Raw genomic sequence first — 12,646 nt, 5'->3', positions numbered from 1 at the left:
AACTAATAATCAGCGCTGCATAAAACACAGAATAAGAAGAAGGAGAAGGTTTCTTCTTTATGGAGCTGTTACAGCAGTTATTTGCCTTTTCAATCAATTTTAATTACAAAAGAAATCCTTGATTGCATTGCAGGCGTGACCAATTAAATGAATTGATGGAGTTATATATATAAATTTATATATTTATACATAAAAAAGACAATTAATTACAGTGTGTTGTAATGTGCTGTAATAAACAAAGGTGGAGGTACAAAGGAAACAACTGATGGTGACTCAGTGCTGCACTCTTGACCCCTCCCTTCCTCTCGGATCACACTCTCCAGCTTCATGTGTGGGTTCGATTCCCTCGCTGTCTCAAACTTACTGCAGCGAGGTGCCGGTGCCTCCTCCCTCCATCATCTTTGATGTCTTGTTTAACCCCCCTCTGATGACGCTTTGATAACGAGCTAACTGGGACATTTTCACTCTAATTAGCGCTTCCACTGCTGAAACCATATTGCTGCTATAATTATCACTGGGAGACACGGACGCGGACTGTGGCGCCGGCATCCTCCGTCCTCACCCCAGGAGGTGGGCAGATATGGGTGTTTAAAGTGCAGCTATTATTACCTCATTGGCTCTTACTGATTGATATTGATTGGTCTATTGATAATAGTAAAAGTAAAGATATATGATATTCATCTCAGTTGGGAATCAAACCGCTGATCTTCTGTGTCCTGTGTTGGATGTGCTCTTTCTCACCCTGCAGCTTTGATTATAAGTGCATCATCCTTCTGCGATCTGATTGGCCGAAGCAAGTTGAGTCCCTGCATCTCATCAGCTTCCTTTAACTTATCATGATTAGTTATTTGTCAACATGTGTTTTTACTGTAATGAGTCAATGTCTGCTTGTTTGTCAGTCGATGGGAATGAAAACAAAAGAAGTCTTCACACCTTTATTTTCTTAATCCAGATAAACAGAGGTGACTTGTTAATGAGCCCGTCTCTTCTCTTTCTATCTCTTCATTTGCTCCTTCTCTCCTCACCACGTGACCTCTCCATACAAACCAGACGCCCATAACAACCTTATGGGAATAATTGGAATTGAGGATTTTCTCTCTCTCTCTCTCCCTCTCTGTCTCTCTTCTCCTCCTCTCCCCCCTCCCTCTCTTTCTCTCTCTCTCTCTCTGCAGGCGCATGCGCAGTGGGGAGCGTACTGGTCAGTCTGAGAAGCAGCTGTTCAAGGGGGCTGGTGAAATTCCAACATGGCAGTGGCTGTGGTCAGTGTTTTCCTGCGTTAACTTGGGATGGTTTCAGCTCGCACGCAACCCGGCTTAAGCTCGTCTCCAGCCCGACCGTCAGCAGCAGCAGCAGCAGCAGCAGCAGCAGCAGCAGCCCTCCCCGGGATCGATGCGACCCTGAAGCCCCACGTGAGAGGTCGACCTGTCGCTAAAAACACAGGTAAGGGAAGGAAGCGGGGAGAAGAGAGAGGGAGAGAGGGAAGGAAGGAAGGATCGTCCGGGGGATCCGCAGAGTGGTCAGCAGCAGACAGACAGCCTCTCTCCCTGCGAGGCAGCGCTCTGTGCAGACGAGCCCAATAATGCATGTGCACTTTGTGATTTGACAAGTTTCCCTTATTGCAAAAACACGCAACCTGCGCGGAAATTGGAGCGTGCGTCTTTTTTTTCTTTATTTTATTTATTTTTTAATATTTTTCTATCTCGGATTTTCAAGGAACGCACCTGCGCCACCGTTTAAAATCGCACAGGAACGGACACGTAGCTGCACTACAGGTTCCCTGTGCGGCACTCACTAAAAAAACACGCATGCACACACATACACAACTTGCGGTGCATGCACGCGGAGGCTTTTCCAGCCGTTTTTTCTCGCGGTTACGGTTACAACAAGTTGGATACAATGACACCGCAGCATGTATTTTTTAAAAGAGAGGGAGCGTTTTATTCATTTTATTTATTTATTTATTTATTTATTTATATTTGATCACAGGGCGTTATCAACAGATTTAACTTCAGTTCTGCATCACTAGTTGATTGACCCCTCTTCCTCTTCCTCCTCCTCCTCTTCTTCCTCCTCCTCCTCCTCCTCCTCTTCTCCTCCTCCTGTCATCCCGGGCTCCACTTTCTAATGAGATGCATGTAGGTTAAGATGCCTTCTCTCTATTGAGTTGCTCGCTCCAAGACTCGGAAGGGCCCACCTTTCACACGACTTGAAATCCGAGCAGCAGTGCTGGACCCCCCCCAACCCACCCCCATCCCCCAAAAAAGAAAGAAAAAGTGTCCTAATTCTTTTTATTCAGAGGGAACCCTTCTGCTTTTTCTTCCTCCAGACATTAATTCCAATGCTCTCATCTCCTCTTCCTCTCCCTCCTCTTCCTCTCCCTGTTCCAGCACGACATGATCAGCAGCAGCAGCGTCTATGGTAGGTTGATCTTCCATCAGCTTCACTTGTTATTATTCTTATTTGTTTTCTCCTGAATCACATGTTACAAGGTGTAAAACTCACAACAGCAGCAACAACAGCACTGGCTGTGTTTAAGCTTGACATGTAAATTGTGTTGTTTATTATAGGAGAAATGCACAGGTGCCATATTGAAGTTTATTTATTCATCTTTATATATTGCACACACACATACACATACACACATAGCAGCAGCACCTCCTAATTAATACCTTTAAACTCAACTACACACTGCAGCTTTAATTAGTTTTTTGTAGATAATAAACAACAAAACTGTGGCAAAAATCTATATATATTTTTTACTTTTTTAAAACAAACCTGTTGCTTTAAAATATAAATATAAGTTTTTTTCATTTTGTACTCACACACACAAGTTTTATTTTGATTGAAGGCTAGAAAATAGTCGTATTGAGGGCATGTGATTGTGAGTGAACGAGGAAAAGTCTAAATTCATGTTTATTGTTAAAAGCTGCACTATATTGATACGTATTAGTAGATGTTTAATGTTAAATTTCATTGAATATGGATTTAGAGATAATGATTTACTGTTGGTCGTCATGTGTTGGTGACAGCAGCGTTAACGACGCTCAGCAACACACACCAGAGTCCAGTTCATTCAAATCTCAGGTGTTAAAAAAAATTTAAAAAATGAAAATGTGTTTTCCTCCACGTTCATGTGGAACAATGGCAGATTGTTCAGATTTGAAACACACATCCCACCAGGTTGCAAGTGCAGTTTTTTCTAATGAATAATCATGTTGGTGGCTCCTTCACACACACACACACACCACACACACACACACACATGCAGGCTGAAGTTCCACGGTTGCACAGTCTTGGTATTTTTTGTAGCAGTTATTAGTGAGAACTCAACACACACACACACACACACACACACACCTGCTTTACAGTAGGTCATGTGCTGGTTTCCCCTTCCTCCTGCTGATGCACGTGTGTGTGTGTGTGTGTGTGTGTGTGTGTACCTTGTAAATATTTGCATGTTTGTGTAGTAGGTGTGTGTGTGTGTGTGTGTTCTGACTGTAATGCAAATAGAAAATGTATCATAGCAGTGTGTGAATATCCAGTCATTTTGAACTTAATCTGAGGAAACAGACAGCAGCAGGTGTGTGTGTGTGTTTATTTAAATATCAAACCATCTACATTTTATTTTCTTATTTTAATTTTAAATAATGAGTGTTTTAATGGAGACATCAAAGTAGAAATGAAGACGTCTGGTTGTGCAGATGCATTTGAAAACTTCAGTTTGGAGAATCAAGTTTTGCAGATCATCATGTGGACTCGTGGACTGTGTGTGTGTTTTGAAATTTGACTTCACGTGTGTGGCTGTGCGTGAGGAAGCTGGAGCGCGAGAACCGTACCTGTGTCTCTCCTTTTTATTTATTTATTTTTTTTTTCCCCTAGCGTAATGTAAATAACGCAGACACCACTCAGCGGTTTGTTTATTCCCTCTAAGTCTATTTGTTTGCTACAGTCCTCGGCTTAAGATCCGTCCCCGTGCAGCCGCCGTCTGCGCGCGTGTTGCAGTGACAGTAGCAATAATCCCCCTCATTATACACATAACGTATCGCCTCACATCTCTGGCAGCCCCCGCGCTACGGCTAATAGGGACAGAGAGAGGGGAGATAATAGGAATAGAAGAGAGGAACTGCTTTACAAACAGCCACCTCTTTACTCTTCCTTTATTTATCTAAATATGGACCTCTCTCCCTCAAATGGATGGAGAGAGAGAGCCGGCGTGCTACAGGGGCGGCTCAGCTACTCCCAGTGGGACCATATAAATAAATTATCCTGACACTTTCTATCAGTCTGTAATGTTTACCATTAAAAGCTGTTTTACCGTCCCGGAGCCACCGTGCGATCCGACCCGTGGGGACTGAGCTGCCAGATGTAAAGGGGGAAATATTGTGCTTTTTAGACAGACATCACACATATATATACGGAGGGAGACATTTGTTAGCCTCTGCTGTGTCCGTATCAGTGGATTTTCTTGCTGTCTGCACGTCCTGACAAAGGAGGCCCCTCTTCAAACGAGATCCAGGCAGGGTTGTCATCTTTTAGCAAATATGTTAAGTGTTATCTTTTGTGCTCTCGGCTTTGCTGAGCGGAGCCGGACCCCATGGGAGCCCCCGGCGCATGCAAATAGAACAAATCCCTCTCGGACCTGTCTGTCTGTTTCACTCTCTCCATTTCTCTGTCTTCTCATCTTCCTCTCCCTCTCTCTCTTTCCCCCACCACCAACCACCACCACCACCTCCTCCTCCTCCTCCTCTCTTTTTTTTTCTCCCTCCACGTCGTTTTGCTCGACAGTGCGTCAGCCTGTCTTGTCTCCTTGCTCTCTCATCTATTTCACTCTTTGTCCACTTATTTCCCCTCCTCTCTCTCTCTCTCTCCTTCTCCCTCTCTCCCTCCGTCCCAGAAGACAGTGCTGGGGGCTGTGTGTCAGCTAACTGTAGTGGGGCTGTGTAAGTCTTTGTGTGTTTCCCTGTATGCTCGCTGACAGCCCCCCCTTCCCCTCCTCCTCCTCCTCTTCCTCCCCTTCCTCCTCCTCCTCCTCACTGATCTAAGTTCCTCTCCTAGAGACGGCGGGCAGCTGTCGATGCAGCGCCGCTGCCCGAGACGTGTTTCTCCGTAGATGAGCGGACGCCAATTCCTTAAATCCTTGACACCATGATCCACTCTACCCCCCCTTCCTCCTTCCTCCTCCTCCTCTTTCATCGCTCCATTTCTTTCCTTTTAAAAAGACATTTTGGGGATTTTTGTGTTGGTGTGAATGACAATCGACGGCTGATTGATTTAAACATATATTCACTCTGCCCTCACTTCCCTCACCCACTGCTGACTGATTATTATCTAGTCAAAATCTGATGCTTCAGGTGCACAGGACTGACTCAGGGGTGCAGTAATACTGCCAGCTTACCACTGTGTACCCTGCTGTAACCTGTGATAGGCCACTTAATACCACCATAATGCCTTTTATGCGTCACGGTGATGCGTAACACTTGAAAGCTCTGAGATGTTTCAGTGGCCGCGATCATAAATCGACTAAAAGCCGGTGTCACTTTTAATGTTTTCCAGTCGGAGGAGGGAAAAAAAAAAAAAAATCTAAAGCAAAGAAACGAGATGGAAGTTTTTGTGCAGAAGTGTGTCAGAGGCAAACGACAGCTGCTCCAGGGTCAGCTCAGGTCGCAGTCGTTCCCGCCACAGCAGCCGAAGCTGATCTTAGATCAGTGCCACTAGATTTTTCCAGCTTCCTCCACCTCCGTCCTGTTTAATTCACCGCCATGTTAATTCCAGCATTAAAAGCATTATCTCACTTTCTTTGAACTCTGAATCCCCCCGAATGTTTGAAGTTCCTACATTTTATGTAATGTGTCATTTTCAGAGCTTTTTAATCAAATCAAAGCTGTGGGTTTTTCTTTTTCCTTTTTCCTCCCACCTTCTTTTACGAACCACTGCCCCCCTTTTTCCTGAATATTTTAAGCAGACCGACCCCCGCTCATCTGCCTTTTACTCCTCGCCGGCAATCTCCCTCCACCGCCACCTCCACCACCCATGGCCCGGATTCTCGGGCAGATATTAAAACATTCAGTGTGGAAGCGTTAAATATGCTAAGGACTTATTAAAAAAAAAAAAAAAAAAAAAATCCAACTTCCACTGTGGAAAATCCTGCAGCATCAGACCTCAGTAGACATGGCGGCGTTGCAGCTTATCCTTTACATTGTGCCTCCAAATGAGAAGGCGCCGTTTCTAATTAGGTTATTGCCATGGAAGTCTTAAGTTAAATTGCGCATTGATGTGCGGAGGAGCTCGCCGCTCATTTGGCCCCCGTGATGGAGGACGCAGACGACGAGAGGCTTTTTTTTTTTCTTACAGGGGCCAAAGAAAATGACAGGAAGGATCTGACTGTAATCTCTTCACTGCTGCTCTTCTCTCGCCGGCTCTGGCTGGATGATCTGATTTTGTTAACAGTGAGCCTCGTTGGCTAGATAGTGGCCGTCTGCTGCCGCTGCACCACCCCCCTCCTCCACCCCTCCACCCATCCACACCACTCCCCTCTGCCCCTCTGCCCCCCACCCGCCACCTTCCCGTCTGCAGCTGAGTTCTGAACGTCTTGATTAGCGCGGCATCTCCCAAGTAACTCGGACACTTTTGTGTCTGCGAGGCAGCAAAGGTGTGCGTGCGCGTTAATGAACAATGGCTCATTGGGTATGAGGCTGGATTGTGTGTGTGTGTGTGTGTGTGTGTTTAAGCTTGGCAGGCTGCCAAGGGATGGACACAAAGGATGTTGAGTGGCTGGGCGTGTGGCACAGCATCACTGAGCTGCCTGTGGCCTCTGGGAGACGGACACAAACTGGGAACGAGAGCAAAAGCAACTGCTGCTGCTGCTGCTAAGTAGCGTCTGCTGAAAGCCATTGATCGACTTTTAGTTTTATCCTATTAATCAATCAATCAACCTCTGTTCAAATTCCATTTACAGCTTCATGTGTCACATATGAGCTGCAACAAATCCTCACAATTCATCATGTATTCACCTTTTTTTTATTATTATTGGTGATACAAGAAAAAGTGCCTAGAGTTGTGCTATTTTTCAGGTGATCAATTCATTGACAGAATAATTTGAAGCATCCCTGCCTCCCGGTGTCTAAGGTGACATCTTTAGCCGCCTTGTTTTGTCCGTTCCCGTGTCACAAAGTCTGTTAACAATGACACAAAACTCACAAACAGCAACAAATCCTCACATTAGAGGAGCCGCAATCGCAGAAGTTAAATATTTTTGCTGGAAAAAAGTGACTTTAAACCTGTGTATGTCCATGCACCCTGGCTTGTCAAGCAAAGAAGGTGTGTGTGTGACTGTGATTGTGTTTGTGCATGCTCCTACAGTGTGTGTGTGTGTGTTTGTTTGTGTGTGTGGGCCAAGTTTCCCCACTGGAAGCAGGCGAGAGCATTAGGATGTTGCTTGTTCGACTCTGTTGGCAGGATGGACACATGTGGTAGCTAACTAATGATAGCATGCAGTGTATAATGAGATCCTACTCTCCGTCTGTCTCCCCTACCTGGCATCATGCATTAACCATACAAGAGGAATAGGAGGCACGCATGGTATTGACTTTTGAGTGGGTGTCTGCTTGTCCGTTGTTGGTTTTGTTTAGTACTCAGAGGTCAGCATGGCTGCAAGCGCCGCACATTTATAACAAGTGTATTTTTTTTTTTTGTGTCTTATTTTCATGGCGGGAGCTTGTTTTTATTTATTTATATATTTAATATAAATATATATATATATTTATAAGTCAAGACTCTCCTCATCAGCACCCCTTGAGCTCTGTTAAATGGTTGTAAATTGATTTTGGATGTGCTGCAATGTATATGCTTTACAAGCCAAATGGGTTCAGTTGGTGGGTTAGTTTGCGAGAAGATTATTCTATTAATGTATTCCACGCAGTATGTTGTGTGAAGGAGGGAGGCACTGGCAGCGGTCCATCGTCTTTGCCCAGTAACATATATTTATCCTCTTCACTACACAATCCTCTGGGCTGCTCAAATCCCCCCAGGGGGTCCCAATGACATGCTTACTAATGTGTGCTTTGGAAACGGAGTGCTATTGTATCCCCTAAATCTCACAAAGCACTGTATGATTTGCCCATTGTCGTTAAATCGCTTTGCTTGTGCCAAGTACTTGCATCTCACAGAGGCTTAATGCTTTGAGGGTTTCAGGGACAGCTTCGAGTTCCTCTTTTGTTGATTTCGGGGAAAAGTGCCAAGACTGCTGCGCTGAATATTGTTTTGAGTATGGAGGAGGGAGGGGAAGACGGGCCATTGCCAAGCGACTCCATTGAGCCCCGTGAATGGGCCATTCATATTTAGGAGAATCACCCAGATGCCATATTGTTGGCTCAACAACGCTAAATATTCTCCAACAAGGATGTGATTGTAACAGGTTTTTGAATTGTGCAAGTGTAGAAAAGGACATTGGGAAATTGAGGGGGGGAAAAAAGCAGCAAAAAAAAAAAGCGCCCAACCCACGGTTTACTGTGAAAAGGGGTGAATAGTAAAAAGCAAGGACTAATACGAATGTGACATGCTGAACAAGAATTGTAGTATTTGTCAAAATAGTAGTAGTGTGTTGTGTGTGTGTGTGTGTGTGTGTACACTCTCAGGATGTGAGTAAAATGTCACAATTTGTGAATTGAAATCGATTTTACAACGACAGAGAGAGAAGTTAAACAAAGTAACGTAAACACTTATTAAATCTGACACACTGTTGTAACATCATTATTGTCATAGTTATAATTGTAGTTCTGGTTCCTGAGGCTGAAGTGCAAATATTAGAGGGTTGTTGTTTAGTTTTTTTTTTTTATCTTGAGCTCGTGGCTGCTGTGGGACTTCAGTGTGTGTTTGATGCAGGTTCTGGTTTGCTTCCATCCCAGTCTGGCAGGGACGTTGGGACGCTGGTCCACATGGATCTCTCTCTGAAGCTGCTGCTGCACTAACCAACCTTGAAACTGTCACTGTAAGCAGCCCAACTCCTGTCCCTGCCCCCCCACCACCCACCACCACCCCTGGACTGTCAAAGGGTCTAAGACAGGACTTAGTAAAATGTCATTGTGGTCTTTTATGTCATGCATGCACTGAGTATTAATCACGGCTGGATCTGTGCCTGAGAGGCCTGATCAAATTTATTGTTTGGCTGCATGGGACAGTAATGGGTGTTTAATTACTCAATAAAAGCCCTTTTATAGATTCCCGGGCCTCCTGTGTGTTGAGCAAATGGTATTGATCTGTCTCCGGGCTGCAACATGATAGCCTGTGAAGGAGAATTAGAGCCGTTAGCCTGCTAGCGCTCTCTCATTCATTAGCTGCATTAGCCAGAGGGTGGTTAAGACGTAGCGTCGTTGTTAATACCAAAGTCTCCTAGGTTCTTTTTTTTTTTTTTTTCATGTGTGTGTGTCTGCCTTCTGTTGTAAAAGCTCCGCGGCACCTCATTTACACAAATATGGATTAGGTGAGCAATGAATAACATTGACCCCAGTGGAAAGTGTTTCGATAACAATATCCAGGAGAGTTGTTTTTCCTTTTTGAAACGTTTCCCTCAGTGCGGTTTGTAGCCACAGCGTAAAACCCACAGGACTGGGTTTGACAACGCCCTTAGCCGGTGAGCTGTGAGCTGTATTAGTGTGGCAAGCATCTAGACCACATGTTTAATCCCACCACTTCCCCACCTTCTAATCTGTAATCTGACGGCTCCTCCTCCTCCTCCTCCTCCTCTTCATCCTGATTCCTGCTCACAAGGAGGAAAAGGCTGAATGATAATGACAGTGAGCCTCACCGTGTCTCCATATGGTTTCCCATTCATGCATTCATGCACGGATACATGTTTGGTGTTTATATGCAGGCCTGCGCCGTGTGTCCTCTCCTCTGTATTTTCATTATTTATTTCTTTTTCTTTTTCTTTTTCTCTTTCCGATCAGCATCTGCCTGTGTCCATTGTTCTTTTATGTTGAGAGCACACTGTTGTTTCTGTGAACCAGCTCCAGTCCTTTCTTGATGCACGGCGAAAACCGCTGCAATATCTCCCTTGATGTGTCTGTATCAAATGAATGTGGCCTATTACAGACGTGGTGGAGTCAGTTGGGCGGCTTTGTGGACGAAAAAAAGGGCCTGCGAGGGTCCATGAAAGAGACATTGTCCAATATGGGCCATACAGTTCCTTTGTAGATAAATGGATTTTCATGCTTATCAACCGGGACAGTGACATGAGTGAAAACTGTGGAAAATGTGGAATTATTCCCACTGCACGGCCATACACACAGACGACTGTAGTTTCGCGTTGTGTGGTCTTTTTTATTGTCGCGCAGCAAGTCTTTTTTTTATTTTTTTATTTGGGTTTAAGATTCAATTAGAAAGAGTATGAAGTGTTAATGCTGCAAACGTGCATCGTGCTCAGAGCCAACTGTAACCCTGTGGATGGATAAATAACAGGCCTACTCACTGAGCTACTTACTTCTCACATGAGAGCGTCATTTTATAGGATAATACTTTAGATTATCCAGCAAATTGGATTTTCAGCTTTAGTAATTTTAAGATATTTATATTGTTTATTGCTTGTATTGTCGAGTGGCAAGTTTCTACTAGCAGCTAGCTTGGAGGCTGAAAACAGCTGTTTGGATTTCTGGTTATAATTTGTTTATGTCATTGTTTTAAAGGGGAACTATGTGCATTTGTTTTCACCGGTGAGAAATCAATCCATGGAGCGGTGGATAACGTTATTTATCATATACCATGTTACCATGTGTATATTTGTGTAGTCATCTGTCATAAACAAGAGATTACGAGTCGGAGGCTCTGATCCTACAGCGTTGGTTTTCAGCCAAGAGACGCTAGGTGGAAGGCAGAGAGCCATTTAACCATCACAGTTACTGAAAAGCTGTTTCCAAATCTTGCCTAGTTCCTCTTTAAACTTAAAACGTTAAAAAAAAATCAAAGTCTAACTGAAATGAATAGCTGCTAACTAACTTTCAACCTGTTTAGCTCTATTATAAACTAACCTTAGCTCATCCTTTAAAAGTCACACAATATTTAGTTGGACCGCCTTTAGCTTCGTTTACAGCACGTATTTGCTGTGGCATCGTTTCAATAAGCTTCTGCAATGTCACAGCATTTATTTCCATCCAGAGTTGCATTAATTTTTCAAAGATTCTCAGTGGAGTTCAGGTCTGGACTCTATGGTCACATTGGACCATGTTTCTTTCTTGAAGATGATGGTTCCCCACTCTCCTTCCAGTTTAATGCGTTGGACATTTCTTAACCCAATTTTAGTTTCAGCATAGATAGATGTTTTATTTGCTTGATTCATGCCAATAATTTCACCCTTCTGAAACAGATTAACATCTTTTCCACGACCACAGGATGTGTCAGTTACAATAGGTAGATAAGTTGTTGCCAGCTGAAACACTTTTTTTCTTGGACCGGCAGTGTATCTTTGTTTCAGTTTGATAATTAGAGTCTTATGTATTCAGCTTGTACCTTAAGAAATATATAATAATCTTAAAATACACTGTTAAGGCAGCATTTTGGTGCAACCACATCTTATTCAACATCATGTAGAGCAGATAACAAAAAATCATTCACAATTATATTTGATGTTTAAGGTTATTTGTACAAGGAAAAACCAAAAACACGACATTATCCTATTGTAACAATAAGAAAATTCTGCTGAGTATTAAATTGTTCAGTCAACTTCATCTTATTTATACAGCATAGCACTTTTCACATAGCAGAGACCCAACTTCTCCCCATTTGGAGCGCCATTGAAGAAGCAGCATAGAAAAAAACAACAGAAATCCTGAGTGATAACAACAATCAGACTTTTAATGAGGACTGGTAATAATGTGTGTAGCTGGTTTTGCAGTCACAGATCTGGACTCTGCAGCTCTTGGAGGCAGAAATACCTGCAGAGCGACGCCGGGTTAGTAATGGGATGTGAGAGGAGCTGGCTGCATCACAGGAAGTCTCTGAGCCGTCTGGGCCCATAGCAGGATAACCAGGGGATAGTTCAGGGCTCACCTGAGTCGGCCCTAACTTATAAGACTTATCAAAAAGGAAGATAGTTCTGCAGTCGAGGGGCCTGATCGCTAACGGCTCTGCTTTTGGAGACTCTAGGAACCGCGGGGATGGGAAGGAAGGAGAGCATTCTGGGATTGCAGTGTTTTGGAGGGGGTAATAGGGTAGCGTGAGCGCTTTAAGACATGATGGTGTTATCAAACCCATGGAGGAGCCACGTTTTTACCTGACGGCGACAATATCCAAGTGGAGAATTAACCCCCGGCAGATACAGCAGCCTACAACCCCGGCCCCATTGTTTCATGTTCTAATCCCAGGGACACGTGTACAAATATGCAAGCTTCACACACACACACACAGGGAGAGAGAGAGAGTCAGACGCACACACATTAAACCTTGTTCACATTCCACTGCCTGTGGGGCGCGAATGAGAAGCGATGTCTACTCGATGCGGAGCCAGTGATCTAGGTAATCTGCCCGTGCAGTGGGACAGGTCTATTGGTCCACAAATCAATTGGCTTCGTGTCCGTGCCATTAGGCTAACATGGCGCTGCTGCTGCTGCTGCTGCTGCTGCTGCTGCTGCCGCCGCCGCGCCGAGATGGTAAACAG

The 12,646-nt window shown here is 44.2% G+C and overlaps 1 protein-coding gene across 3 annotated transcripts in view; it reads left to right on the top strand.

Annotated features, from left to right (window-relative positions):
• LOC146990810 (fidgetin-like) overlaps positions 1 to 12,646 on the top strand; it is a 55,235-nt gene that overhangs the window by 22,973 nt on the left and 19,616 nt on the right. Inside the window, exons 3-4 of one of the 3 annotated variants that reach the window (XM_085799582.1) lie at positions 1,173 to 1,440; positions 2,388 to 2,418. In XM_085799582.1, the coding sequence (XP_085655708.1) occupies positions 2,394 to 2,418 (25 nt within the window). In that variant the 5' untranslated portion in view covers positions 1,173 to 1,440; positions 2,388 to 2,393. Of the gene's footprint in view, positions 1 to 1,172; positions 1,441 to 2,326; positions 2,419 to 12,646 lie in introns of those variants that run through there. The other 2 variants (XM_085799590.1, XM_085799574.1) reach the window with 2 other exon arrangements.

Source organism: Trachurus japonicus, chromosome 2, assembly GCF_045865225.1.
Source record: "Trachurus japonicus isolate A0001 chromosome 2, Traja_1.0".
NCBI lineage: Eukaryota > Metazoa > Chordata > Actinopteri > Carangiformes > Carangidae > Trachurus > Trachurus japonicus.
This window is presented reverse-complemented; position numbering and strand designations above follow the sequence as displayed.